Source organism: Lichenostomus cassidix, chromosome 6 (assembly GCF_008360975.1).
Source record: "Lichenostomus cassidix isolate B80296 chromosome 6, HeHo_3.0, whole genome shotgun sequence".
Classification (NCBI taxonomy): Eukaryota; Metazoa; Chordata; class Aves; order Passeriformes; family Meliphagidae; genus Lichenostomus; species Lichenostomus cassidix.
In genome coordinates this window covers 29,832,204-29,859,826 of record NC_139487.1, presented here as the reverse complement: position 1 = coordinate 29,859,826, position 27,623 = coordinate 29,832,204, and the positions used below count along the sequence as shown (strand labels likewise).

The following is a 27,623-nucleotide window of genomic DNA, read 5'->3' as shown; positions in this document are numbered from 1 at the left end:
TTAATTAACCACATTGTTTTTGGAACATTTGATAGTTAAATATTGTCTTGCTAAACTGATGAACACCTGAAACAAACAATTAGTCTCACCACCAATGAATTAACATTAACTAAAATCTGTCATTAGTAATTACTTTCCTTCCTTCCTGATAGACCACTAGGATTAGAGATAATAAATAGCCAAATCAGATCCTCATCAATTTGTCAGGACCACAACTGCAGGGGCCCTCCTGCCAATTTTACTTTTCTCTGATAATCTTCATCAGAGATTACTAACTGGTGCACATTGTTTTTCCTTTGTCTTTTATTTCCAAACCAAATTTTCACCTGTGTTGGGATGCTTTTGTTTGGTTGTTTTTTGGGTTTGTGGGGTTTTGTTTTGTTTGTTTGTGGTTTTTTGGGGTGGTTTGGGTTTGGTTTTTTTTTTTCTTTTTTTGAGGGTGGGGTGGTGGGGTTGGCTTTATTTTTAGGAACTTAAACCAGGTCTTACGTACCAAGTTATCTCCAGGTGAGGAGCAGGCAGAAATGATCATCCCCTCACTCTGACCCCACACAGAGGACATGGCTGCTGGTTTATCAGCACAAGTGGAAAGTGGGCACACACTGAGAGAGTATCTTCACACAAGCACTTTGAGCCATTTGCTTCCCCATATCAAGGCATACAGACAAAAGTGAGGGGCCTTGGAAAAGTGTCCACTTAGAGAAACAACTAGTACGTTTTCAGAAAAAGAGAAAACAGACAATACAAAATGTATAGCAATGAACTGCAGGATGTATCTGTAGGTCAAGCACTCCAATTCACTCTCATTATTTCCAATCATTGGCATCTGCTGTGGAACCCAGAGGCAGCAAATCTAAAATTATATAAAAGGAAAGGAACAAAATGCAAGACAGACTGCTGAACTGTCATATCGTAGCCTTGAAATCATGGGATCAGGCAGCCTTGAACAAGGACTAAGTATCTGTACAAACAACAACATATACTACTGTAAGGATTTTTAAAAATTATTTGGAACAGGTGGCACAACTCTGGAGCTGCAGCAGAATGCTGGGAGAGGGAGCTGAGGGTAACATCACTGCTGCTGGGCTCCTTGCAGCAACATTCAGACCTAGCTCTCACTGAATGTTGACACCAGCACTTACAAACCTGACCAACCATCAGGTACAGGATGGTGAAAAGAAAAGACAATTTTTTTCAACCTGGATATATATGGAGTAGCTTGATTTTGTGTATACAGATTGTAATTTCCTTAGGTGAGCCATAAATATACTGCAGTCTCTTTCTCTTCCTTCGTGCATTGTGTGGAGGAATGAGAATTCAATCAGGCCCTACATCACTATGGATGAGAGAGTAGGGAAAAAAGGTGCAGGGAGGTAGAAAATTGTATGAGTGAGGCTGTGACAAGCAAGAAATGATCTGTTGCAGATGCATAATCCCTTTAAGTTAAAAAAAAAAAACCAAAACCAAACCTGCATAATCACCAGCTTTTCCTAGAGCCTTTCAACATAATGTTGGCAGTACTGCTACCTGGCAGACAAACAGCAAGAGCAATTTTCAGCCCAAGTGAATGAAGTTGCTAAAACAGTTACTTGGGGTCAGCCAGTATATTCAGCCTTCCTGTTGTTAGCACAACTAGGTTGCTATCCCATGCCTGAGCATTGTTTCACACACTCCTTTCCGAGATGGAAAAACATCAGCTAAACACTTGCAAGAGTCTTTGGACTCTGTAGGAACCCACCCTGTCCAACTGGACCAGGCAGAGCCATACTGTGCTTTCTAAAGCTATCGAAATTGCTGCAACAACTTTGTCTTCTGGTTTATTCATCCCAATATAACCTAGTTTCCTAAACCAGGAGACCTTTCAGGGTGTACCAAGTAGAGAAAGGACTGTCATTGTTTAATATCAAGAGTTACAAGGACCCTGGCATAATTCAGGATCATAACACAAGTATGCAGGAGCTGGAAGCAGCTTGATTCCCTCTGCTACTCTTCCATCACGTTGTTTTTCTCTCACAAACATCTGCAGCTACTGTGGTCTACTAGTCTTGGCACAAAGCAAGAGTGCTACTACAAGAAAAGATCATCCCAGATTTATACATACTTGGCCTGTAGCAGCAAATCTGCCAACTATTTTCACAAATTTAACTCTAATGAAATGATTGCATCTCCCAAAATGATCGCCAGGAAATTTTACATCTTCTCTAGTGAGCGATACAACAAAAGATGACCTTTCCAGTGGACTTCTGGCAACCCACTGCATGAAAAAATTAGATCTCTTGCATGCTGTAATACATGACAGTTATTTGCCCCAAGCAAGCTAAAACCTGAATGGCAGAACTAGCTGATTACGGACGGTAGTGTGAAAAGTTTGCCTCCTCCTTTCTATGCTGCTTAGCTGCAAGAGCATTAGTCAACAGAGCAAAGGATTATTTGTACTTCACTGAGATTTAAAAGGATAAACGTTAAATATGAGTCCACAGCCTTCACTGCAAGCAATAACAAAGTGCTCCAACAAAGGAAGCAACAGCTTTGATGAAACATCAAATGGGATAATGACAAAGATCACTGAGATGAGCTTGACATGAACATTGGGCAAAGTTTGCTTTCCAGAAAAAGGAACTCAAGCTCTGCCTTTATACCTGACCTGTTTTTTCACAAGGTTTGGGGGTGTGTATCACTGGCTGATGACTGAAGAAAGCAAAGGATATTTTCCAGCTGGGACATGGCAGATTCAGCTGAACCTCTGTTGCTTCTCCCATGCCAAGTAAGTCACCAGGAGGGCTTTGGAATGACAGAATGTGAGACAAATCACAAAATACACTATGAACTGGAGAAGCAGTGGAAATTGGGGCTTAAGCAAACTTAACCAAGAGTTAAAGGTTAAATATTGCCTAATGACAGGCAAAAGGCATTAAACAGTAGGTGGCATAAATGAATGTTGAAGCTTCACCTCTGCTCAGCACCCAAGTCAGAAAAAACTCCCAGCACACCTTAGGGGAAAAGACAACAACATTAAGAAAAAAGACAGAAAGTGAAAAAGCTAAAATCAGTTCAGACTTCCTTTCTGGACACCTGTGAGCACTAAAAATGTATTTAAGTGAAACCTGCTTTTTTTTTTTTTTTTTTTTTTAATACCTTTAGATTTGCAGCTGAAACATAAAATCCAGAAAGCAGCAGAATTTTCTCAAATGCTGAAATAAAGCCTTCAAATCAGTTTAAAAACAGATAAAGAAAGAAAGGCAATTTCACAACCAAGTGCTAAAACACTGAAGACATTGTTCTAACACAGGAACAGATGAACAGGGCAGATGCAACATTACAATCAAATTTCTACACACAAATAATGCACAGGCAAAGAGGCAGAAGTGATACTTAAGGATGGAGACTATGACCTAATGTGTATAATTAAGCCACATGAATTAATTCAGCTCCTTTTGTTCTTTTTTACAGAGAGAAGGAAAGCAATAGATAATGGTCCCACACTGAGTAAAGAATTTATCAGGGCATTCCCACCCTTCACCAAATGCTTTGTCTTATTAAACACAGGGGAAGAAGTGGGTCTACATGAAGAATTTCCAATTCTACAAAGTCAAAGCTTTAAGGAAAGATACATACTCTAAAAAGCTGTTATCTAACCAAAAATGTTGCCTTTTTGATCTTCGGAGACACACAGGGTTAGGAATGACACACAGTTGTTTTTTAACTTTAAGACCTTTTAAGATACAATGCAGTGATGACATTAGTCCAACTGAAAATATTTTTAATTAAGCTGCACATAATATTCTTATTTCCAAACTGGACAAATATAAAATTTCCCCCCAAATAGTATCATTTTATACAGCAACACCAAAAGGCAGCAAGGATATCGCAAGTAAAATGGTAAATAAGGTGTTAAATTGAATGGAAATCTTAAGAAGCAAAAAATGGAAGTTGATGTTTCTGTGTGTATTTTGGGTTTTGTATCTTAGAGACAAAGTACCAAACCAGCTTCCACACTGGCCTAGGCTCATAAAAAGAGCTCCAGGTACCATGAGTCATGCCAGGGCTGCTGGAAAGATCATTAACTTCTTTCAGGACACAGAGCTTTCTGGTCATCAATCCACCAAGTTCACACAGTCACCCCAGGCAAAGAATTCATTAATTCCAGGTCAAATAAAGCAGAAATAAGCATGTTCAAAATGCATATAATTTTTGTTTCCCATTTTCCACATAGTGTTGAATTAAAGGAGGAAGAAAAATGCACTGATGCAGTGCAGGAGAGAGAAATACACTCCCACCACATAATGGTACCATTATGATCCTTCTGTTCCAGAGTCTTGTCTCTGCTTTGGGAATACAACTTTATATGATTCTATTTCTTATTAAATTTTATTTCCCGTAATAAAAAAACCCTTGAAGTCTACAGTAACAAAACTTGGTCTTTACCATATCCCTGCTGACCCAATTATATCTTTGAAGAGGTATAATACTTACTATGGTTATAAATGTTAATGCAATAGAAGGCATTAATAGCAGTCAGGAAAAAAAATATTCCAAACTCAATTCTAATCCTCATGAATAAATAAATCATCAGAAGATAAAAGTCTGCAGCACATTCTGGTGGCTGTTTGTCATCCATCTTTATGGCTGGAGGGTAAGGCAATGCACATGTCATCCACCTGCATGTCAACATTACCTGAACATTGTACTAATCACCAACTGATCATCACTGCTCAGGGTCCTGAACAGGCTGCCAGTGGAGCACACGGGGGCACAGCTCAGATTTCCGTGAGGCAGCCTGGCAGAGCAAGCTGTAGATAAAAATGCACACACACTTCCACAGGTGTTTGCTCAACTGCAGAACTATAACTATGGAACTTCTCAAAACACAGACATCTTGCAGCAACCTTTTCCTTTCAGTACATTAAAGGGCCAAAATCAAAACAATACATGTATTCTTCAAAAACACCTGGGGAAACACCCTGGGAAAAGCAGTATTTGCAACACAGATGTTGAAACTGGTTTGGGTTTTTTTAATAACAAAATTGGGTTTGCCATCAAAAAACCTGTAACATTTGTGATGCATCTATTCCAACATAAGTACATTAACTGTCAGCTGATTACTGTTCCCCTCGCAGGAAGAATTCCCAATTGATTACGTGAAATATACTGTATTATACATCCCTACATATGTTATACAACATGTAATTCATGTTCAATTCTTTCTCATTCCACATGCACACCTAGAACTTAATAACCTTTCTCTGAAAGGTTACTCATTGTCTCCTTTAAATGTACCTCTTCAAGTCCTGGCAGTTTTTCCAATATAGTATTATTTATCTCCCGCTCAGGTTTCTTGTGCTAGATATAGTAAGGTCAACAGTCCATACAAATCTTTGGTCTCTTCACAGCGTGAGGTATATACCATAATTTTGAGGCAAAAAACCTGTAGAGAAAATAAGCATATACAGGATGCTGCTCCTTTTCACAATTCCAGCTTGCCAGAATACATAAGGCATCTAAATTTTAAATTATACACATCACTTCAATTGCAACATTATAGCTTCATCTGAAGCTAGCAATTACATTTTGTAAAATAAATTAATACTTCACTTCAAGAAGCTGTAGAGAAGTCCAAACCTCTGAAGTATGCTTTTGTTAAGTCATTAAATTAATGCACAGATTTGTCAGCTCTTTTCTCACAAGCTTTGATCAACTTATTCCATCTTCTCCATTTGCCTCCACATAACGGTTGAGCATGCTACAAACAGCATTATACATGAGTCCTCAAACGTTTCCTGTCAGATATCTGGGGCAAGACTGCCCTTCAACTTCTCAATGCAGGCTTCATTTTCCAGACAGGCCTCACACTCAAGTGTTTTCTTCTAACTGGTTTGCCTGTCAGACAGAAGAGAAATAATTACTGAAAAACGTTCTGCATGTCGTATTTTTCTTGTCCTATTTTATAACCTAATATTAAATGTGAAAAACAGAATTCATTGATTTTTTAAGCAATTAGAAGCGAAATGGTATTTGAAGAAGCTCAGGTTTTTTTCCATTTCAGCTGAATGCAGCATTACTCTGTATTAGGCATAAAAAGAGAGCAGAATAGTGTGTGTAGTATAGTTAAACTGATTAAGTACAATAATTACCAGATAATTAACAAGATAGCATATAAAGAAAAAAACACAAGAAAATCACATATTCATTTATTTCTGACCTAAGCCTTCTTAATTTTAAGCAAACAATTACTTTCTTATAGAAATCCTCTCCCTACTCCTCCCTTTGAAAACTAATTCTGGGAAACCATTCCCAAACTTACAGGATATACTTTCCATTTTCTGTTCTCTTATCTTTTGAATCAAACAAAAAATTCATTTCCCACTTCAGAACTTTAATTTAGTGCATATTGACAACAGGAAAACACTTTAAATCGTTTTAACCCAGGAGACTAGTGAAGGATAAAACACCTCTTCCAATATATATTAATAGTAGATTATTTTCTACTATAGACATGACAAAGAGGCACATTCCAATATATGAAAAATATGCCTAATTGTTTTACTGAAAAAGCACAGGAATGTTGCTGGATGTATTGTCCTTGATTATTTTAGACTTTTCTTTAAGGAAACAACAGTATTTATTTACATATAATTTCATGCCTACAGGTGATTGCTGTTAGCCTTTTCATCCTTAACAGCCAAGGAATAAATTTTATCTCCATTAAATGCAGGAGAAAGATGGCTTTAGAAATTTCCTGCATGTGTTCACTAATGCACAATCCAATCAGGACACAGTCAGTTGTGGCTCACATATGATACAGGGGAGAATAATGCAAAAGTACAGTAAAAAAAAAATTACTCTGCCTCTTCATTTTTGAGCACTTGCTATCTGTGACTCTGCAGGTCTTCAATGCTCTCAGCAATTGGCTTATTTAGTGTCTCTGGCAGAAGGAGAGTCAGGAATCCTGCTGACAGTCCACTGATTCCAAACACCACAAACGGTACAGAGGGACTAAGAGATTTCTAAAATTCAAAACACATAGTATAAGCACAGCATTCTTTCCTGCTCTTAAAATACACAAACTGCAGTCAAAACCAAAATACTACAACTTGTCACTCCAGCAGTTGGTGCAATCTTCCATATACTGGTAGAGCAAAGAAATCCAAAAAAACCCATTTCACAGAAACACCTTCATATGACAATTTTTTTACATGTCTAAGAGAATTCAGATATTGAGTGAGCCTTAGTAACAAATGTATTGTATGACAGTAATTTCACTAACACATGAAATAGTTACACAACACAGACTATTAGACTATTTTAAAAACCAATAAAATACTAGGTATTTTTAAAAGTCTTGTTCATTAATTCTTAAAATTGAGTGAACATTATTTAACTTTTCATAAAAACAACTATTTTTCAAGGAATATAGGCATATGTTGTACCAAAATCAACAAGATGCTTTTGAGACAAATTTAAAGAATCTGAGTAAAACAAAAAACTCAAAAATAATCTTACCATAGATGGCACAAACGGGGCCAAAATGCCCCCAAATCTGCAAGACATGGAGCAGACACCCAAGCCAGCATTTCTGTTTTGAAAAAAGGATGAAAGATTTGTACTTTCAGAATACACAACTGAATCATGCATAAACATGTGGTGGTACTGCCAGGCAAACTTACAAATATAAATATTTAGTAGACTTTAATATAAATACAGCTTTTAAAGACCTCCAGCAGTTACTCCAAAGGTTCTCCTGAACTGGCTGCAGGTAAGGTAAAACCACAACCTTTCAAACCCTCACAAAACCACCCTTCACAAAGGTTTGAACAAAGAGGTTTTCTAAGATGCCATAAAGGGCAGTTTAACTGGACATCCCTGTGCTGAATGGGGAATGACTTCAAAGTGTGACAGGATATTCAGAGAGATGCTGAATGCTATCTGCAGTCAGGCTGGAGAAGCCTCAGGGTGCACAGCTGAAAAGTCAGTGCTTACCTCCAAACAAAAGAAAAATCACTATTTGCCAGTGTGAAGCTTGAAAACATCTGGCCAGATGTGCCGCTACAGGGGCTGCTGAATTCTGTGCTCCCTTGCATTTTTAGACAAGTTTAAAAGCATCTTATCTAGACTGTGATAATCAAAGCATGGCTTAGAACAGCAGGATCCTCTTTCAAAAAAGTTTAAAAGTCCTTAGAGTCTTTAAATTCCTGATCAAATGCAATTATCTTCCACCTCTGTATCATCCTAAATACAGAGAGTGACATTGGCACCATCATTAGTGAGTTGGCAAGAACAAATTCATGGTGGCTGTTCTCTCCCATCTCTTGGTTGCTTCCTCTCACTCATCATCATCCTCAGTCACGTCTTGTTAGAAGACCTTATGATAGTTTTAATTCTGAATTCAACAGAGTTTGGGTTATACAGAATAATGTGGTATCCAAGAGGAAAACCACACAAATAGCTTAGTAATTGCTAAAAGATGCAAAAAAGCTATCTTAGGCAGTCCAATGGCCCCATGCTGATTTCACCCATCACATACAAGGGCATCATCATTTTGCAACCGTTTACTCATGAAAAAAACAAAATAGTTTGTTCTTATGGCTCTATTACTGGAGCCATGATTATGTTATGTCACCAAAGTTAACCTTACTCTTTGTCCAAAGTGCAACAGCAGTGAAGTTCTCTATTTTTGACTTTCTTTGCCCCAGGTATTTTAATGACACATCAAAAAGGAAAAAAGCCCAAAGCACAACCACTCCCCACCTACAGCACTGCTCATTTCCAGCATGAGATGTATTTGTCATTGCTGCGTGAACCAGCTAACTTAAAATATATGCCTAACAGTCTTCATGCCTCAAGTAATAATTTTAATGAGAAGCAGTAGGACTGAAGACTTATTTTTTCTGCAAAACATCCAACTGGAGAAAAAAAAAAAATAAAAAAAATAGTTATCCTACCTCCTCTGCCTTTGAATGCACATACCTCATCCCATGACATGCCAGGTGCCAGCAGCACTACAAAGCTTTGCAGACAGCACTAGATGGTGCTGCTGCTTTAAATTTAACACCCACTGCCATTTCTCTTGCAGAAACTACAATATTTGCAATTAAAAGTACCAGAGAGGTATTAAACATTGTTAAATGTATAAATTGTTACACGTCCAGAATTTTCATATTGTTTAATGTAACAATTTGCCACATTATGAAACATGACTTGTCTAATAAAGTTGCTAATTTTTTTAACTACCTTTCATCTTGCATATTCTCCACTGGTGGTCTGTGAAGTTGGTATGCAAATTCCTTTTTTTTTAAGCCAGAATTGTACTGCAGATTCTCAAATGAAGCAGCACTTTACTTGATTTTTTTTTTTAATATTCCTAATTACAAACACTTAGTTTCAAACACACTCAAATGGTACTATAATTCCTTCTAGGTATGAGCTGTCACATCCTTAGCACCAATCATCAATAGGACTTAAGATGACTGGGTAACAAAAAAACAGAGGAAAACAAGCAGAAGCCAATAAATTAAAGCATTTTCAGATTTAATTTTTTTGATTATTAACTCCAGAATAGCAGAAGGGACAGGAAAACAAAACAAACAAACAAAAAAAATCAAACACAGCCACTTAAACAAAAACAAACAAAAAGGAAAACAAAGGGGTTTTAAAGGATACAAAAGTTTAGATGGGGAGAATGTAAACAAGCCCCCCACATCCAATTTCCATCAGCATGCTTGGCACTTGCATGTTCAACCTAACCCTGTGGCAGGAATCACAAGCTCAGGATCCAGAAACAGTCACTCCACCTCCATCAGCACCAGCAAAAGCTGCATTCACAGTCCAACTTATGTGCCTCCATAACGTGTAATTTGTGATCCTCAATGGAAAAATACCCCAAACAATCCATGAAGTCACCCACTTTTTTTCTTTTTTTTTTTAAAGTGTTTTGGGGATTTTTCCCCTTGTTTAACTTCTCCCCAAAGCCCTCAATGACCTGGATTTGTGTCACCATCCTCACTACTTCGCACTGTGGTGCTATAGTCCACATCTACCAGCTGGGACACCTTCCTACTCCTTATCAGCTTTCAGCTTTCCCTGCTCTCTCTAAACTGGGCCCAAGTTTTGCAGTAGATTTAAAATTGCTATTCTTAACAAACTTCTGCAATATGGCTCAAATTCTTAGCATGTACTTGGAGCACCATTTGGAAAGTCATATGGTACCAAGATGGGGGTGAGAAGAACAGGACTGTGTATTGTATTTTCCTGTATCAGATTCATCTTGGGATAACAAAATAACCTCACAGAGAGTTGGTAAGAACAATGAAAAATAAATTTTTCACCCAGTTGTTCATCAATTAAATGGTGTAGAGCAAATTACTATCATAGAGATACTATTAAAATGAGTTGTGTTTTGAATAGTTAACTAAATAACAAAGACACAGAAAAGCACTTGTTTTCAAGTGGGCAATCAAACAGTTTGGGAGATGTAAGAATACACAAGGACATGTGTAAATAGTCCTTACTGTAAATAGTCTGCATTTATGATGAAGTTAGCATATGCTCTCATCGAATCATTACATTTGGGTCTGCAGCTGTAATTTTACTCCCAAAACCCAACAGTAGAAGGGAGAAACACAGCACCTTCCACTGCAGCACAAGAAAGGTGGTTTTGATGCTTTTATTCTGACTTCAGACCTAGAGCAAGTTGCCCCAAGCAGCCTGGGAAATTGCACAGGTATAAAATGTGTGAATACTAGGAGAAGCTCTGTTGAGACCTGGCAAGCTGCTTAATTACAGAAAGAACTTCTATTGTTATCTCAGGCAAAAATAATTACAGATAAATACTAAAGCACACCAGCAATCAGTATTGGTGAGCATGAAAACCTATTTTATTTATACAGAAGCTCTGTTACCTCAGCACAGTTGGGTACAGCTCAGATGTATAAATGTACAGGATGTTGAAAGCAGCACTGACCATCATTTTTCCACACAGAGCTAACAATGTGGGACTGAGGAGAAGACCTTTCAGGAAAGAGAAAACAAGGTGTAAGCATGAACAGTCTATTTTCTCACTCTTTTTACATAAACATCCAGCCCTCTTCAAGATATCTCACAAACCCAGTGTTTAACCTGTACATTTTTCAACTACAAGCACAAATGCACTATCTCAGCTCTTCCCAGCCAAACTAGCTTAAGAACAGATAGTTAAAAATTGTGTTTATGACAAAGAAAACCAACCTTTTTTTTTGTAAAGTATCAAATGATCTTAGGTCTAAATGGAAGGGCTGCTGCTTCCAGCTGTGCAGTCAGAACATCTCACCAGGTAACCCATGTCTTGTGATGAGCACAGACCATGTACCCTCCTTGGTCCATTTATTAGAGTAAACCCAAAACACACACTGTTCACTTCAACAGTTTACTTGCTCCCCAAGCACTTTCTTGTTGTGACTTAGAATTGCAACAGCTCTGTAACTGAAAGAACAAACACTAGTGCAGCTCAGTTTACTAAGAGACAGAGTTTAGTTGGCAGAACTGAAGTGTGCATGTTTTAAAGTCTTTAATTAATGGGATTTCGGTTCAAGTCCCATCTGTTTCAACAAAAAGATAACGTAATACTTTTTTTCTGTATGAAAAAAGATCCTGAATGCTCTGATTAGCTGTATATCAGGTTCTCCTCCTCAGTTCAGCATGTTTCTGTTTGGATCAAATTATATTCATTAAGTAATGGGAAATTCTGATTGCTTCTTAATTGCTTTTCTTTTAGTTTTGCCCTCGCGTATTCTCACTACAATTCATCTGCTCAAGTCTATTTCAACTGATGCAAAAAATTTCATTTCTATGTGAACTGAAATCCAGAGACTTGATTTAGTTTCTTTAAGCGTGTTGCATTTTTGCAGTTATTTCTGTAATTCACGCAAAAGGGATGCAGCATTTTCATCCAAGTTCTCCTTTTGCTCAGGAAGAACTGCAATATTCCATTCAGCTGCCAGATGGAAAGGTGTGAACCTGGTCCTCCAGAGCCCTGCTGGGTGTTGTCAGAAAGCTGGGACATCCCTTGTCTTCCATTAAGCAAACCTGAGGCAATGAAGATATTCTTAATTTTCAAATGTGTTTTAAAACTTACTGTTCTTCTCCCAGGAAGAATTAAAATTGAACATTGCATATCCACATATTAGCAATACAGCAGGGGCAGTTTGGGTTTTACTATCAAAACAGAAGAAAAAAAAAACCTGTCTAGACAGAGAAATTAGGACTGAGATTCTTAGGAACGAATTTTAAGTGCACTGTTCTCCAGGTTGCCTCCCTTAGGGGATTCTGAAGGCTGGCCATGTGGGGAATTATTGTGGGATGAGAAGTACACTGGAAATACCCAGGGAAGCTGACGTGCAGTGAAAATAAGCCCAGACATAGTCCTTATGTTTTTCTCAGAGCCTTGGAACATATTTTTAGTGAGTCTTGCAGAACAGCCCATTATTTTCTTTCCATTTAAAAATGTAACAGCGTTAAAAGCAGGAATGCACATTCTCCTATGGGATTCTGGGGGATATGTGTCAGTCATTCCCTCAGTCTGGCCAACCATGTCCCTGGAACGCTGGTATCACACCTGGGCTCACACCCTTCCAAATGTGCACTAGCAGCTGGACACACACAAGGCTGCCTGAAACAGCCCAGGCAGGGCAACTGATTCAAACGTGGGTAAAAACAAGGTTATAAATTCTCACTAAATTCATGTTCTTCAGTTTTATTGATAAGGGATGATCTTCCATTAATAGATCTTTGGAATTTAGAGAAGTAAACTGGAGTAAAATGGTAATAAGTGGTGCTGATGTCTAAGGCCTCCTAGAAGAGGAGTTTCTCTGTGAGATTAAGTTTTGATCAATGCCATTAACAGTCTCATTTGCAGTGCCAGTATGTAGTCACCCTCTGCCAGTCATTTTCATAGTAAAAGTTCACTTAATCAGTACTTTTGAAACAAAAGGAGTTTATAAACTCACTTCAGAAAAAGTATCCACCATGAAAGGTTAGTTACCAACACAAAATACCCAACATTAACAAAACCTGAGGTAAAATCGATTTAAAGAACTGCAAATTCTCTTTCCTTTTTCAGTGCACAGGAGATCAATAAAAGCCACAAAAAGGTATTATGTGTTCAGCACAAGCAGATAAATCTAAATGAAAGCTAAAATCCCATTACCTCTAGACTAGTAGTCTCCTTTGCTTACTATAGTATAAAGCAGAGACACAAAATGCAGATATCCTTGTGCTTTACGGCAGCTTTTGGAAGAAAATAGAGTTACAGCTCCATTCTCCCTCCACTGCCATTTTCCCTCACCATCTTCCAGTCTGATACACAAACTAACTGATGAGTTTTAAGTGATAAGGGAAGAGGGAGCTGAGAGATGTATCAGATTTTACCTAACCATTGAAAGAATTTTAGTCTCTAATTCAGTACACATCTCTAGTAACAAAAATGTTCTTGGCTTATTCCACAGGGGAAATTACTAGGATCAGATTCTCATTCACAAGTTAGCAAAGCTATTTAGAAATCAAGCAAAGGTTACAGACATGAGAGGCAAGTGCCCAGTATCTCATTAAAATCTTAAATCCCTTATAATAAAATCAAGGATCTTATCAGTCACTGAGAAGAGCAGAGACTCAAACTAACATAATAGTAATAGGAAGGTCAGACTAGAGCTGCAACAATCCTCATTTCATCCAACGTGACTCATTTTCATCATGCTTGGAATCAAATTTATTTCTACTGAACTGACACAGATTGCTCTGGGCCAAAAGCCAGCTTTACCCTCTCTACACAGTGCAAAGTCAGATATTTTAATGGGATTAAAGTCAAGTCAACTGGAAAAGGCAGAAGATTTCCTATAAATTAGCAACTCTTCAGGAATATTACCCTATCCTAATTAGTCCCTACTGCTTTTCTACCATTTTGTTTTGAAATTTATAAAAAGCAGCATAAAGAGCAAATATGTTGGACTAAAGAATCCGTCTCAATAAAAGGAGCAACAAAACATTTGGTAACTTGAATTAACACAAGACAGCAAATTAGATTATGGGATGTTTTATCTCTGTCTGTTTTTCTTCCTGGGCCTTCTCTGAGATCAATTGGAACTGATGCCAGACAGCATTTATATCTGTTAAGAATAAATACAGCCTATGGAAGACTACCTTGTAATCACATTGCTGGTGCTCCTCAGTCAAAACACTGCTAAGGCTGAAGCATTTTTAATGAATTGAGGCTAGGAAAAGCAAAAGCAGAGAGCAGCCTCACACTATTTGTTAGTGCCATAAGTTTTCTGTAGCAAAAATAAATAGTAATCCAGAAAAATTGCACTTGAAATGGAAATAAAAGTGAAAATACAAATGCCAAAATTTTGTTAATGTCACCAACAATGTCAGAAAAAAACCACATCTTTATAAAAGAGAAAAATACTTGATGATGCTCTACTGTTACCATGAATTGTCCTCACAACAGCAATACCCAGCTGAGACTGACAAAAGCAGCAAACTTCTGGCCATCCTTGTGGCCTCCATACTGCAATTCTGACTTCTGCTTCCAATTCTCTAGTACAAAATTATTTTAAAAGCTTTGTGGTGGCTTGGGGTTTTTTTCAATGATGAATTACACTTCTAATTCCACAAAATCTCACGTTTTTTATTTCTATAAATATCACATTCCACAAAAACCAATGTAAATTAAGCTTGGCATCACACACTGTCAAGATCCAGCCAAACTAACATTACACTGCATGTGAGTCTGGCAATTAAATCCAGAACTTCCAAGGCTAACTGCTTGATAGTGATAGTATACTGATGTACTGATAGTATCAGTATCTGAGACAGAACGTCACTGTCAAAGAGCCAAGTCTGACAGTCAGACAAACTTAAGTCAATTAACAGGTTCAAATGATGCCTGCAAGAAGGTAAAAGGAATACAGACAGGACCCTGGCTGAAAACAGGAGAGGGGGATAACTGGATAGGTCTTCAGGCTCTCATGTACTTGGTCACAAAATACCCATTTTGTCAGCTTTTATCCAAATTAAGAAACTTCCACTTTAGCAGCAGCACACACTTACCCGCATTTGTTGGTAAAAACATGGTAAATATACAGGCAAATCCTGCGAATATCAAAAAACACGTCATGGTTTTTTGTCTGCCAGACCTAGAAGTAAAACAGCACCCAGGTAAAGGTGGAAAACAAAGTCCTTCAGTGTCTTTTAACTTGTCTGTAAAATATCAAAGTACTACACACTCAAGTAACACAGCAGCATAAGTAACAGTTCTAAATCTATTGTACCTTGGTAAGTGCTTCAAATCTTGCTTCCCTAGTTCTGTATACTGAAATCCTCCCACATCAGCTTTCCTTTTTCTAGTCAAGTTTTCATTTTTAAGGCTATGGAATTTGTAACTTTGAGAAGATTCCATCTACTTTGGCAACAAGAACTCAAGACTTTCTTCTCTGTACTGAGCAAGGCAATGGGCCTTGTCTCCAAAAGGGTATTACAGTGCATACACACACAGATCAAATTACTGTTGTTCAAGAAAACGTAATTCAAATACTTTTTAATATGTATTTCTCCTTTACAACCTTGCATAAATACAGTTGTAACATTATAAAACTGGTTTGTATGCTTTTGTGTCTAACAATGTACACAAAGAAATTACCAAAGGCTATTTTTACTGCCTGGTGTTTTAAAATAAAAGAGAGACAACACGATGGAAAGTCACCAGCCAATCTCCACATCTGCCATATTTAAATATTTCATAATTATTTGCAAAGGCCCACAAGTAAAGATATTCTTAGTAACAGTTTGCCAGCATGTAGAAATACTATATGTGTTTTTTACTTTAAGAACTTTTCACAGCTATTTCTAACTACTTTCCCATACTAGTAGAACTACAGTTTATCTGTAACAAACATACAATACTTGGTTTTAAAAATCTAAAATATTTTTGCAACAAGCAAGTTTTACTTTAAGGCTATTGCTCAGTAAAACTGAATGAAAACAGAGCAGTGGCTCATCACATTCTGTTTTATATTAAAGCATCTAAAACTACATATGTAACTTCAGGAAACCACAAGCTTGAAAATTACAATTAGACTGACAAATCAGAATGAAAAATAAGGAAAGGCAGGGACAAAAAACCCACTTGTGCATATCTGACTTAGGCTTTGTGGGCTTGAGGTGAAGGTTGGCTGCTTGTTTTGTCACGGTTTGACCGAGCTGACAGCTTTTTACTGCCCAAAACACCCCAAAGGTGACATTCTGTCCAGGCTGATGAAAACAGGATTTTGGCCACTCACCTCAGTGAGACCAAAGTATCATTACCAAGACACTGAATGTGAAGGTTACATGAAACCCTGAGGAGCCCTGTGTTGCCAGACTGTTTGGCCTTTGGAAAATAGTACCCACATAAAGGATGGCTCCCAAACACACTGGGAAGTATGAAAATACATGGGCATGGCTCATCTGTGGCCTTCATGAAAATTTAACAGTTCTCACTTCAAAGTTCTCTTTGAAAAGTTTAAATAAAGATGAACAATTCTGAAAACTGCTTTCAACTGCAGTTGGTAGGCACTACAAAACCAAGTTATTCTGAATAAAATATATGAGAGATACTTATAGAACCCACAGATACTTAAATAACTAAGCTATTCCTTTTTTTCCATAAAGACCAAACTTTTTTAATAACATTAATCATTGAAAAGCTTATCTCTGGAGTAATGCAAGATATGAACAAAACTAAAAGTGAAGAGGTAGAGAACCAGACTCTCATTTCTGTATCAAGTGCAGAAACCCCTGCAGAGGAGTAAATCCCCAAAGAACCAACACTGTTCAAAAAAACAGTGAAATATCTTACTGAGAAAAATATTAATATTTTTCTAAGTTATCTACAAATAGATGCAGAGAACTGGGAAATAAACTTTTCTTACCAGGATTTCTCAATAAAAAACATGCAGAGAGGAAATGCTGGAACTTCTACAAGACCAGAAAGAGCCACATTTAAATACAGGTTTCCTCTTAATTCACCAGCGTTTAAAGTTAGTCCATAGTACACAAAGCTACAGACATACCTAAAAATAACCAGAAAACTTTTGTTATTAATTGAACTAGTCTTGTTGTACCACTATTCAAAATAGCACTTAATATAAAAGTATGCAATCTATATTTTATCTTTCTCACAATTTTTCTCCACTGTATCTATGTAACATAATTTTGGGCTTCTTCTTAATCCAGACCTCTATGGTTGCTATCCATGCAGTCGTTTTCTTCCTAAGACTGGTTCAAGCACACATCTTGTCAGTTATGTCTGCTTCAGCTTCTCATTTCAGTCTGCATAAATATTATGCTCTCACCAGATTATTTCCTAGTGGGTTTTGAAGCAATTTCTGAGTAACACACTGAAAATAAAACACATCAGCAACAAAATGAAACACCAACCTTACAAGACATTGTTTCAGATGATTGTTGCCTGCCATCTGCTGACAGATTTATGATTTACTTTCTTAGGACATCCTTTTTAAGATAAAAGGATGAAAATTCTCATTGCTTCCTCCTGCCTGACACATTCACAGCACCTCAGCATCCTGTTATCACCTACCAGATGTACATCAGAACGACGGTTCGCCACCGAAGGACAGGGTGCTTCACCAAGTTCAGGATACCAGCAGCTGATTCATCCTTTCTCAAAGGTCCTGTGCTTGGTTTCAACTTTAGATTTAATCTCTCTTTTCCATTACCAAGGGCAATATACTGCAGCACATCTTCAGCTTCTGCCATCTTCCCTTGGGAGTACAGCCATCGTGGAGATTCCGGGAGCATGCTAACCAGAGAGAACAGAAAATCAACAATGTCAAGTTCATTCCTATGAACGCAGCACTAAAGTCAATCTTCCCATTTTAGAGATCAATACTTGAAAAAAAACCAGTACAAAATTCAGAGGAAGACATTCTATTTGCACTGTTGTGCATATTCAGTTGCAGGCAGCCAGGTGATTGCAGAGTTAACCTTCCAGATGGATCGTTGGGAGATGCTTGTCAATGCACTCAGTCATGTTAGAAGAGCTGACATCTAAAGCTTGACTTGTGCTGAACTGAGTTCTTAGGCAATGCTACACTACCATGGCCCAGGGAGCATCTCAAACTTCCATTATCTCCGCAGCCTGGACAAAACTTCATTCTCATTAAGCTTATTTCAAGCTTCCCCATTATGGAAAGGGCTCTGAGTTAGAGTGGAAAGAAAAGGAAGGAAACCTTCCTGGGGAATTGTCAGGCTCCAGTACCAGCTCATCACTGCTGATGTAAGTTTTAAATCTCTTGTTCCCACATATAATCAGAATATTCTTGCTTACCACAACTTAATGACTCCTGCTTTTTTTTTTTTCCCATTACAGCTTATACATGAGCCATAAAATAAAGACTGGAATATTTTGAACTGAACATTTATTTTGTCTGCCACTCTTAACAAAGATATACATCCTACAACCAAACTTAACTTTCATTACTTTGAAGGATCCTAGTATTTTTAGTATTTGGAGAAGTAATTCTACTTCATCAGAAACAGAACACTGCAGAGGAAAATAAATCATGCGGAACTTCTTTATGATGCCCACAGGCTTTGTGTTCTTTGACTACAGGAAGAGAAGTGGCTCGTTCAGTGTATTCTTTAACAGAACTTATTTCAAGAGCAGATCTATCTAAAAAATAATTGAAATCAGAAGAGCTTTCTTCAATCTGTGCTGTATGCCAGATATTCCTTGTACTAATGTGCAGGCAACCTACTACACAAATTCTTTTATTTCTTCTACAGCTTTAACTAATGATCAGGAGCATATGGGGTGTATAACTTTTTATGTTAAAAGAATATTCTCTAAGAACACAGACCAGACAAAGCTAACACTTAATTCCTTACATACTGATGCAGTTTTTAATCATTATATGATAATGCCAGTGTAGGAATTCTGAACAGGAGCACCCAGCAGTAGGAAGAGGCACAAGGAATCTCAAAAGCAAGTAGATACATAGCAGAACACACTGAAAAGGCAATTCCAAGTGCTCCCACTACTTCCCTTTGCATGCATCTCATGGAAAGAAACTCTAAAATCCCTGTAAGATGACTTACAGAAGTTCTCAAGTGCTGAAGCCCTGCCTTGGCAAGAGGCAGTGCTCCTGGCAGATGCTCCAGCTCGCAGCCTCTGGCAGGCCTTCCTTCCCTTCCCTTCCCCAAGCAGACTTGTAATCAAGTTTTCTTGGACAGCTGGCACACAGCTGCTCTTTGCAGTGCTGGCCACCACAGCTGTAACAGCATTCAGAAACACAAGTTTGTCTTTTGGGTAACCCTGACTTTCTGCTTCATTTAACACCCCTTCTTCCTACACAATATAATCTTAATCTTGCTTGATTCACAAAACCATACAGAAAAATATCTTACTCACTTTTACCACTCACTTGAATGATGACAAACAAACTTAATTACTGCATCTTTTTTCTTATCAATATAATGCACATGAACCACTTACAAAGAAAGGAGGAGGAAGAAGACTCCTGGAGTATTTGACACGAAGGCAAGGTAGCGCCATTCTCTGACACAGGAGCCCAGCAAGGCATAAACAGCAATGCCAACTGCAAATGTCAGGTTAGTTAAGGAACCTGAAAACACAAGACCAAAGCAGTCACTACAGAAACCACTGCAAAAGGAAAAAAAATCTTAAGCAGAAGCTCAAAATTCCTAGCCCATGATACACCTCAATAAAATAGCAATATTATGAGCTATGTTTATAGCACTTGTGAACTAGCCGGCTTAAGTCTGTTACACAATCCCAATGAAGAACAGCTTCATCTAGTCTGTGGGAGGGTTGGGGTTTTTTTCCCCCTTTTGAAAAATGAAGAGTGGGACATAGGAGAGAGAAAGAAAATACCAGGGACCTACAGACCACAGTGAAAACCTGAGGATGGGAAGGGGAAGCACCAAGAACGAGTGCTTTATTTAGGTCTATTAGGGCAATCTTGAATAGAAGCAGCAGGCTGGAGCAGAAATTGAAACTAAGTTATAGAAGGACCAGCACTGAACTCGGTACAAAACCAGCTGCCAAGCCAGAGGTTTACTACAGCAGCTGTCTGACAAACAAGCATAAATAAAAATGTTTAGAATATGGGGTCAACTGCAACTCCAAAAGCCTAGCAACAAACCTCCTGCAGCCTAACCCAGCAGATGCTGTACAAAGCCAGACACTGTCAGCTGTGGCCCACAAGGGCCAGCTCACACCAACACCCAGGAACAGCTGCTCCAGCACAGCTCAGCTGCGTCCAGCAGCTCCCTCTCCTTCAGCCCCTCCTCCTCAGCGCTGAGCAGAACTAGAATAGAGCACCTAGAGCAACAAGCAGCAGGAAATGGCCTGTCTCTTCCATCCATCAGGAGGCTGGCCCTGCAGGGAAAAGGCTGGGAAGAGCAGAGAGACACAACAGGGCAACGGAGAAGGAAGGGCAGGAGAGAGAAAAGGCGTGAGTCAGAAAAGTGAACTAAGGAGAAAAGGAAAATTCAGTACTTTTAAGAAAAAAAAAAAAGGGGGAAGGCTATAACTAAACAACAGCTGTCTCATACATCCCCAGGACTCCAAAGAAAAATAATAAGAAAAATAGTAGAATGAAGCAACTGAATAAATGAGGGAGAGAAATATGCTTACAGCCACAGCAAGTCAGCCTTTGGAGCATGTTTTTCTCCATGTTGTACAAGCCCAAAAGGAGTTACAGCCTGAACTACTCCAGCTTTGCAACTGTCTGATATGCAAGTGTAAAACTTATTTAGGTCTTGCAGTGGCATATGAAAAAAGACTGGATGGTCAGCACATTCAACAGTGGAAAAAACACAATTCAGACCCCAACTCCTTTTGTGGTTCAGAGAAACTTCCCAGAATACCTCCCCCAAGGTACCATACACCAGAATTAAGCAGGATCTGCCAAAGCTTTTTTTGTAATGTAATGCATTTAGAATGTACATTTAATGTACAAATTTAATGTACAAATTTAGAAATTTAAGGAATTGATGTACAGATTGGAAAACCTCAGTTTTGCTGTTTATCAGACAAACTCAATCCCATCTTCCTTATTCAGGCACCTTCCCCACAGAAATCAGAACTTGGATGAATCACACCACATTCATCTGACTTACATTACAACTGACTTGACTTGGTAAGAACATAAAAAGGTACTGATAGAACAATGTGACACAGTAACAGTGATTAAATATATCCTAAATCCCACCTGTAAATGACCAAAAGGATTTTCCTACATATTCTTGTGTTAAGACAAAAGACACAAGAGCCATTCCACCATTCACAATTCCAACAAAAAATCGTGAAACTGCAAATATGTCGTAATTCGGAGCTAAGGCTGTGACATACCCAAAAATGACATCAAAAAATAGACCTGCAGAGACAGAATAAAATGTAATTAGTACATCTGCTACACAACTCGAACTCCAAAGAAGGGAAGAGACCACAGCCAGTTACTGACATCTTTGGCTTTCTGAAATCACACCATATGAAAATGAATCATTTTCAAGTCACACACTTGAGCTCTGCAATGCCAAAGACGGTGTTTCCTTGAGACAATGTTCTCATTTAACAAGAAGACCCTTTGGTGGCAAACACAGCTGGAAAACCAAACACCAGGACATGAGTAACCCACACTGAAGATGCTTAGGTAAATCAGTCTCCCTCACCCTCTTGAAAAGAAAGCAAACTATTTTTTATTTCGAACAATGTGGTTAGGCAATCTGTGGCATACTGTGCTCCAATAGAGAGAGCCACAGCAAAACCAGTTTTTTTCACCTCCCACTGATACTCCATGACCTCTGTGCTGCTCAGCACACTGACACTAGCCAGTTGTAGTGCTGCTCCTCTCCAAGTGAAACTTACATTAGCTTACACAGGTCATTGAGAGAGCAGGGGACCCACAAAGCAGCCTTTGAGTAGAGTGGCCCAGGGGCAAGCAAAAAAAAGATGTTTTCCATGTAGAATACTTAAGAAAAACCTTTTAACAATCTTACCCGAGATATACACTGGTTTCCTGCCTAGTTTATCTGACAAAGGGCCAAATGTGATATTTCCAATGAGTAATCCAGCAAAAAACAGGGATGATGCAAGGCTTACTTTGTAGGCTTCTTGTTCAATTAGGTACCACTATTAAAAAAAAAAGAAACAACAAACCTTATTAAAAGTATGCCCCTCCCCAAAAACAATAAAACTATCAAAATGCTACTCTGGTAATTTCCCACTTCTTGTTTTATATCCATTAAAGTTTCAGTCAAAGTTTGATAGATAAGTGAACAGTAGTCACATTCTTTCCTCTATAACAGATTCTAATATATTGCCTCCTGGAAATTTCCTTGTAATAAATTAAAATTGTTCCACTTGGTAAGCATCGTTACCTAAACCCCAATTCCCAAGCTTTGGCAAGGCAGTTTATCTTAGGTTACTAAAACAAGAATCTGTGAACAGCATAGCCATTTCAGCAGTAAACCAGCACAGCTATTTCCATGAACTTCATTAAGAAGTATAAGGCATGTTCACTACTGCAATACTTAGAGAGTTAATACTGTGCTTCCTGAACAGTGAGTGATCCCTGGTGCTTTTCCTCACCACACACATGTTGAACTTTTGAAGAGAACCAGAGTGGGATAACAGAAAAATGTCCTTGTTTTATAAAAACAGTCAGAAATAATTATGGGCTACTTGTTCATATTTCAGTATTTTATTGTGCACATGCTTTTATAATTAAAAAAATATAATTACATTTGGGTTTTCTTTATAAAATATACTTTATATCTCATCCAAAAGCTAAGCTGAGGCAGCACAATCAAAAATCATCAGAGAGAAGAAAATTAACTGAGAGTAGGTTGAAAATGCTATTTCCTGCTGGGGCAAGGCATGCAGACAGCTTGTACAATGATTAGTTCTTGAAGCAGAACACAAGAGCCACTCTGGAGTTTTTCTGCACTCCCCCTGCAAAACCAGAACAGAACTGAGAGTATTTAAGCTTGATGAAGTTTAATCTCCATCACCAAAATAAAGGAAATAAACTTTACAGAAGCAGCTCTTGCAGGGCAGAACAAGAGAAAAGACTGCTTTTGCAAATAGGTACTTCTGCTGCTTAGTGATTGCATGTTTGTATCTTAACAAGTCTGAAATAATGATATGTGAGGAATATAACTTCTAAAAGAATGCATCTATCTAGCTGCACAAAGGGAGATTGTTAAATATCCTTCAGAATTAACTGCAGCTTGCCAACAAAAATGTTGCCAATTTTGCTCTCACCAAAACAGACATCCTCTGAGCTCTTTACATCCATGTGGCAGTCTGATTTAGTTACTAGACGCTAGCAGCAAAATGCTGGCCAGCATCTAAAAATTTATTTTAAAAACTATTAACAATACAGTCCTTCAGAAATCCTAAAGTTAACAAAATGGATGGGAACATGGATTTATTTTGATTTATCTTGAGAATTGCCACATATTTTGAAAACAGGGACAGTCACTTCTACATTTAAAGCCACAGTATTAGTTAAAATTTGATGACTTCTGATTATAAATTAAGTACTACACCATATCAGGCATCCTGCTGAGAGCCTGAAATCAAAGGGTGATCTTGGAAAACAGGTTAATCAAAACTCCACTGTTTCTGACAGAGGATATGATCCAATATTGCATAATTCCTTCTTCTGACTTGTCACCAATTTTTTTCAAGACAAACATTACACAGGTCCACTTGGGATAACAGGAAGGAAGCAAAATCTAACATTAGCTACACACCAAGTGCTAACCTGTCTTGTAGGAGTTCACTGACTACTGCTCCAAGAATTCCATCAGCAGAACTCCTGCAGTTCACACTACCAGCCAAGCCACCCACGCAGCCTTTTTTCTGACACTGGCAGCAATGCTGAGGTCACTTGTGCTTGCCTAAGTGATTGTAGCCCAGGGACCAGGAAAAAGCAAACACAGCCTCTTGCCCGGAATTCATATGGCATGAGGAGGAGGGGTCAAGCTTCTGTCCCACTTGGCAAACTCCAATCTGTTCCATCTCCCACTTTCACCACACAAAAATATCCAGACATGTGGTGCATGAGTTCCATTTTAATGGTTATAGTCTTTAATATTTATCTTCTGTAACTAATGCAACTCATAGCAAATCTTACCATGCACAGCAGACTGTGCAGACATGACAGATTGAGGCTTCTCTCAGTACAAAACAGACATTAGGAGGAGCTCATTCTAAATTCTAGAGTTATAAACTGCTAATTAAATGATCATTCTTCATTAGTGACTTTCTAAAACAGCTGAAAGTAAAACTGAAAACAAAATAATATACAGAAAGCTGAATCTAAATTAATAAGGGTTAGATTTATTCAGTCACATACTTTCAGATTTTTATATGATAAAATGAAAGAGCCAGATAGGTGGATTCCAAAAATTTTTAGTACCATAAGCAAAACATTGCACTAAACTCTGCTTGGCTTTTCCAAGCACCATGTCGTGCACTAGTGACACAAATCCCAAGAGGAGGAGAACTGATTCCGAATGAGAGAAGTACTTGCCTCAGTTACGATGGATGTGAAATTCCTGGCAAAATGGATATGCTTGGCAAGCTCTGCTTTGCTCAGCAGGATTCCTTCTTGGTCTCTGTGATACTCAGGCACAGCTCCCACAAGCACAATAAGCATCGACTGACAAGCCACATATACCTTAAAACAAAACATCATCATTTACCCTGAACAATCCCAAGAGACTTGACGTAATACTCCAAGCTTTTCATTAAACCAACAATTAACAAATGCCCTTTACCCAGCACACCAAAGAAAACACGGTCAGTCTATTTTATTTAAATTCCTGGGTGTGGCCATGGAGGCCGTTGGGAGCAGCAAGTACCACTCCAGAGAGGCTGGTGCACTTCCAATGAAAGTTTCATCTTCATACCCTCCTTCCTGTTGGAGAGTTGTTCAGTTTGTTCTTGCAGTTTTGTGGCCGGACATGGGAAAGGAAGATATTAAAAACTTCATTATGGTTTCATAGGTGAGATCTAAGACTAAAACTTTTTATATAATAAAGGTTTTACCTACTATATTCTAAGGAATAAAACCTGCAGTAACAAGTTTAAAAAAAAAAGTAGGCCAAGATTATATTTTTTTACATCTTTGCTAGTTCTTTCCATTTCAGGGACTGAATTCTCAACCTAATCATCAGGAAAACCAGAATGTGCAGGAATAAAAAAGACTTTCTGAAAGAAACCCTTATGAGAATATTGATTCACTGAGATGGGCCTCAAGATGATTTGAATGTCTCCTGGGCCTTGCCTGATATTTTATTTTTAGTAGCCTAAAATAACATTATCCTTAAGCCTATCCACATAGTAGAGATTTTTAGCAGGTTACCACTGATGGAAAAGTTTTGACTCTAGAATGGTTCTCTTCATTGGGCCACAAGTCTTTGGGTGGTGCACTTGGCTGGATGTTATTTTGATGTACCATTCAATCCTGTGCTTACCTTGGATGCTCTTGCAGAAACAAGTTACAAATCAGCCCAATCTCCCTCCCAACAGTGTTCAATTCAAAATGCAGATCTATACTGCATAATAGGAGGAAGCCTGATACAAAAAAACTAAGGGAGTGAAACATAAATGTTTGCATGCTGGGGTGTGGACACTGTTTAAAGAGAGCATCCTGCTTACCACTTTCACAAGAGATTAAGGACAAAGAAAAAAAAAAAAAAAGCAACGGAAAAAACATTTGGTGGGGTTAGATTCCATTTCCCTCCAGTCAGCAGAAGTTTAAAAGTCACTCTTCAGAAAGTGAACAAGCTGAAAAGATGTGCAGAGGAAAACAGAATAGGAAAAACAGAGCAAGCTAAAAAGATGTGCATAAGAGTAGGGAAACCACATCATAAACTTGGACAAGTTAAGCAATAAGATAGCATCGAGGTAAGCAAGAGGTTTGACAGGCAACTTGGAAAAGAACCAAACCCGTTTTGGAACGCCCATGAATCCAAGCGGGGCTCCAAGAGGATGTTTGCCGCCACGGAGGCGTGAGGGGAGAACTCCTGTGCCAGCCTCCGCAGGAGCCACAGCAGCAGCCCAGACAAGGCACAGCGGCCGGGAGCGGGAAGGGGACAGAGAGCCTGGGGCTCCGGCGTGACCCCATTGCCAGCGGGATGCCGAGGCAGCAGCACGCCGGGGCGGGGCTGCGCGGGAGCGGGTGGGGAAGCGGGAGCGGAGCATGCCGGCAGCAGCAGCCCGTGCCCGGCAGCGGCACCCCCGTCCCGGCTCTGCCCGCACCCTCCGGGATGCTGCTGGGCTGCGGCAGGAGAAGCCAAGAGGAGCTCGCCGCCCGCCGAACGCCGAGAACGCGGAAGCGGGAGGCCCCGGGGCCGTGGGGAGCTCAGCCCCGGCGCCCCGCCTCACCTGCAGCAGCACCAGCAGCGCCGTGAGGCGCCGCTGCCCAGCGCCGAACGCCCCCGCCGCCGCGAAGGCCTCCTCCAGCTCCAGCTCCATCCCCATCGCCAGCGCCAGGGCCCGCCCGGAGCCGAGCCGCGCCTCAGCCCCGTCGCCCCGCCCCGCCCCGCCGGCAGAGCGCTCGCAGCGCGGGCAGAACCAGCCCTGCACGGCCCGAAGCTCTCCTGCCCTCAGTGCCAAACAAGCGAGCCCCAACAGCCGCGGGGGAGGCGAGCGGAGTGAGGAGCACCAGCACCAGGCGCTGAGGAACAGCCTGGCCGCTCCTCCAGGGACAAACGGCTGCCCAGAGCGGAGCTTGGGCCAGGCAGGATGCACGGGGATTGGGCTACATCTCCTCTCCAGCAAAAACGCACTCACAGGGGCGCTGCAAGAGATGCCCCAGAGGAGAGCAGAACACCTGGGCAGTTGTTGCACAGTGGTTTGAACAAGGGAGCAGAGCTTTCCTTCTTTGGTGACCTCGATGTTAAGAGAAGCAGTGTTTTTCATCAAGATATAATCTACACTACTGTTAATTGTAGGCTGCTACCAAAGGTTCATTTTGCTCGGTGCATCAGGCTACTGTCTCTGGCCCTTCGGTAACTGCCACCTACAGAAACAGGGGATGGCCCTGCCAATTCAATAAGCAATTTGAACTACCATCAATGCTCTGTTGACCCAGGGGCTTGCAGAGTGTTACCTAAAAAGCTCCACATCCTATGGACAGCAGGAAAAACTCCCTTGAAGTTGGCAAGAAAAGAGACATTAAAAATGAGTAATTAAACCTGGGCAAAGGGGTTCAACAAAAGCACAGCGAGTGGCCTTTGGTACAGTGACTTCAATACACGTGGTTATGGTTGCATTTTTCCTAGCATTACATTTGTTTACAATTACAGTAACTACATACAGGGTTTTAGTTTTGCTTTGGGTTTTTTTTTGGTTTTTTTTTTTAAGTCTTTCTCCTCACACATTTCAAGAAATTCTTTCCTTTGAGGCAGTAAGCTAGGATGACCTCCCCTCAGTATTCTTAGTCCAGGAGAACTAAAATTAGTAGAAAGATTGGCTGTGGCAGTGCAGCTCCCCGAGGAAGCAGTGAGTGCCACACGACATAATGTGGCGCACAGGAAGAGCTAAGTGAGGGTCAAAG

The 27,623-nt window shown here is 39.4% G+C and overlaps 1 protein-coding gene across 2 annotated transcripts; it reads right to left on the bottom strand.

Moving 5' to 3' along the window:
• Positions 1 to 3,478: 3,478 nt before the first annotated feature.
• LOC146435574 (solute carrier family 22 member 15-like) lies at positions 3,479 to 27,623 on the bottom strand. 2 transcript variants are annotated; one of them, XM_085064261.1, is made up of 12 exons: positions 26,450 to 27,623; positions 24,591 to 24,737; positions 22,048 to 22,180; positions 21,261 to 21,425; positions 19,520 to 19,649; positions 17,603 to 17,824; positions 16,935 to 17,075; positions 15,076 to 15,161; positions 10,896 to 11,004; positions 7,501 to 7,573; positions 6,841 to 7,004; positions 3,479 to 5,877 (listed from the first exon to the last, which is right to left on the bottom strand). In XM_085064261.1, exons 1-11 carry the CDS (start codon positions 26,984 to 26,986, stop codon positions 6,867 to 6,869), a joined length of 1,881 nt encoding a protein of 626 aa, XP_084920387.1. In that variant the 5' UTR covers positions 26,987 to 27,623; the 3' UTR covers positions 3,479 to 5,877; positions 6,841 to 6,866. The 2 variants fall into 2 exon arrangements, with proteins under 2 accessions (XP_084920387.1, XP_084920389.1); XM_085064263.1 differs by lacking the exons at positions 3,479 to 5,877; positions 6,841 to 7,004; positions 7,501 to 7,573; positions 10,896 to 11,004 and adding an exon at positions 11,018 to 12,057.

Bases quoted from the DNA above. Each gene is read 5' to 3' on its own strand.
- LOC146435574 (XM_085064261.1), bottom strand. From the start codon at position 26,986: ATGAAAAACACTGCTTCTCTTAACATCGAGGTCACCAAAGAAGGAAAG. The intron at 15,162-16,934 runs GTAAGAAAAGTT...TTTTACTTCTAG, and splicing joins TTTTTTATTGAGAAATCCTG to GTCTGGCAGACAAAAAACCA. The intron at 11,005-15,075 runs GTAAGTGTGTGC...CTTTCCTGAAAG, and splicing joins GTTTTTACCAACAAATGCGG to GTCTTCTCCTCAGTCCCACA.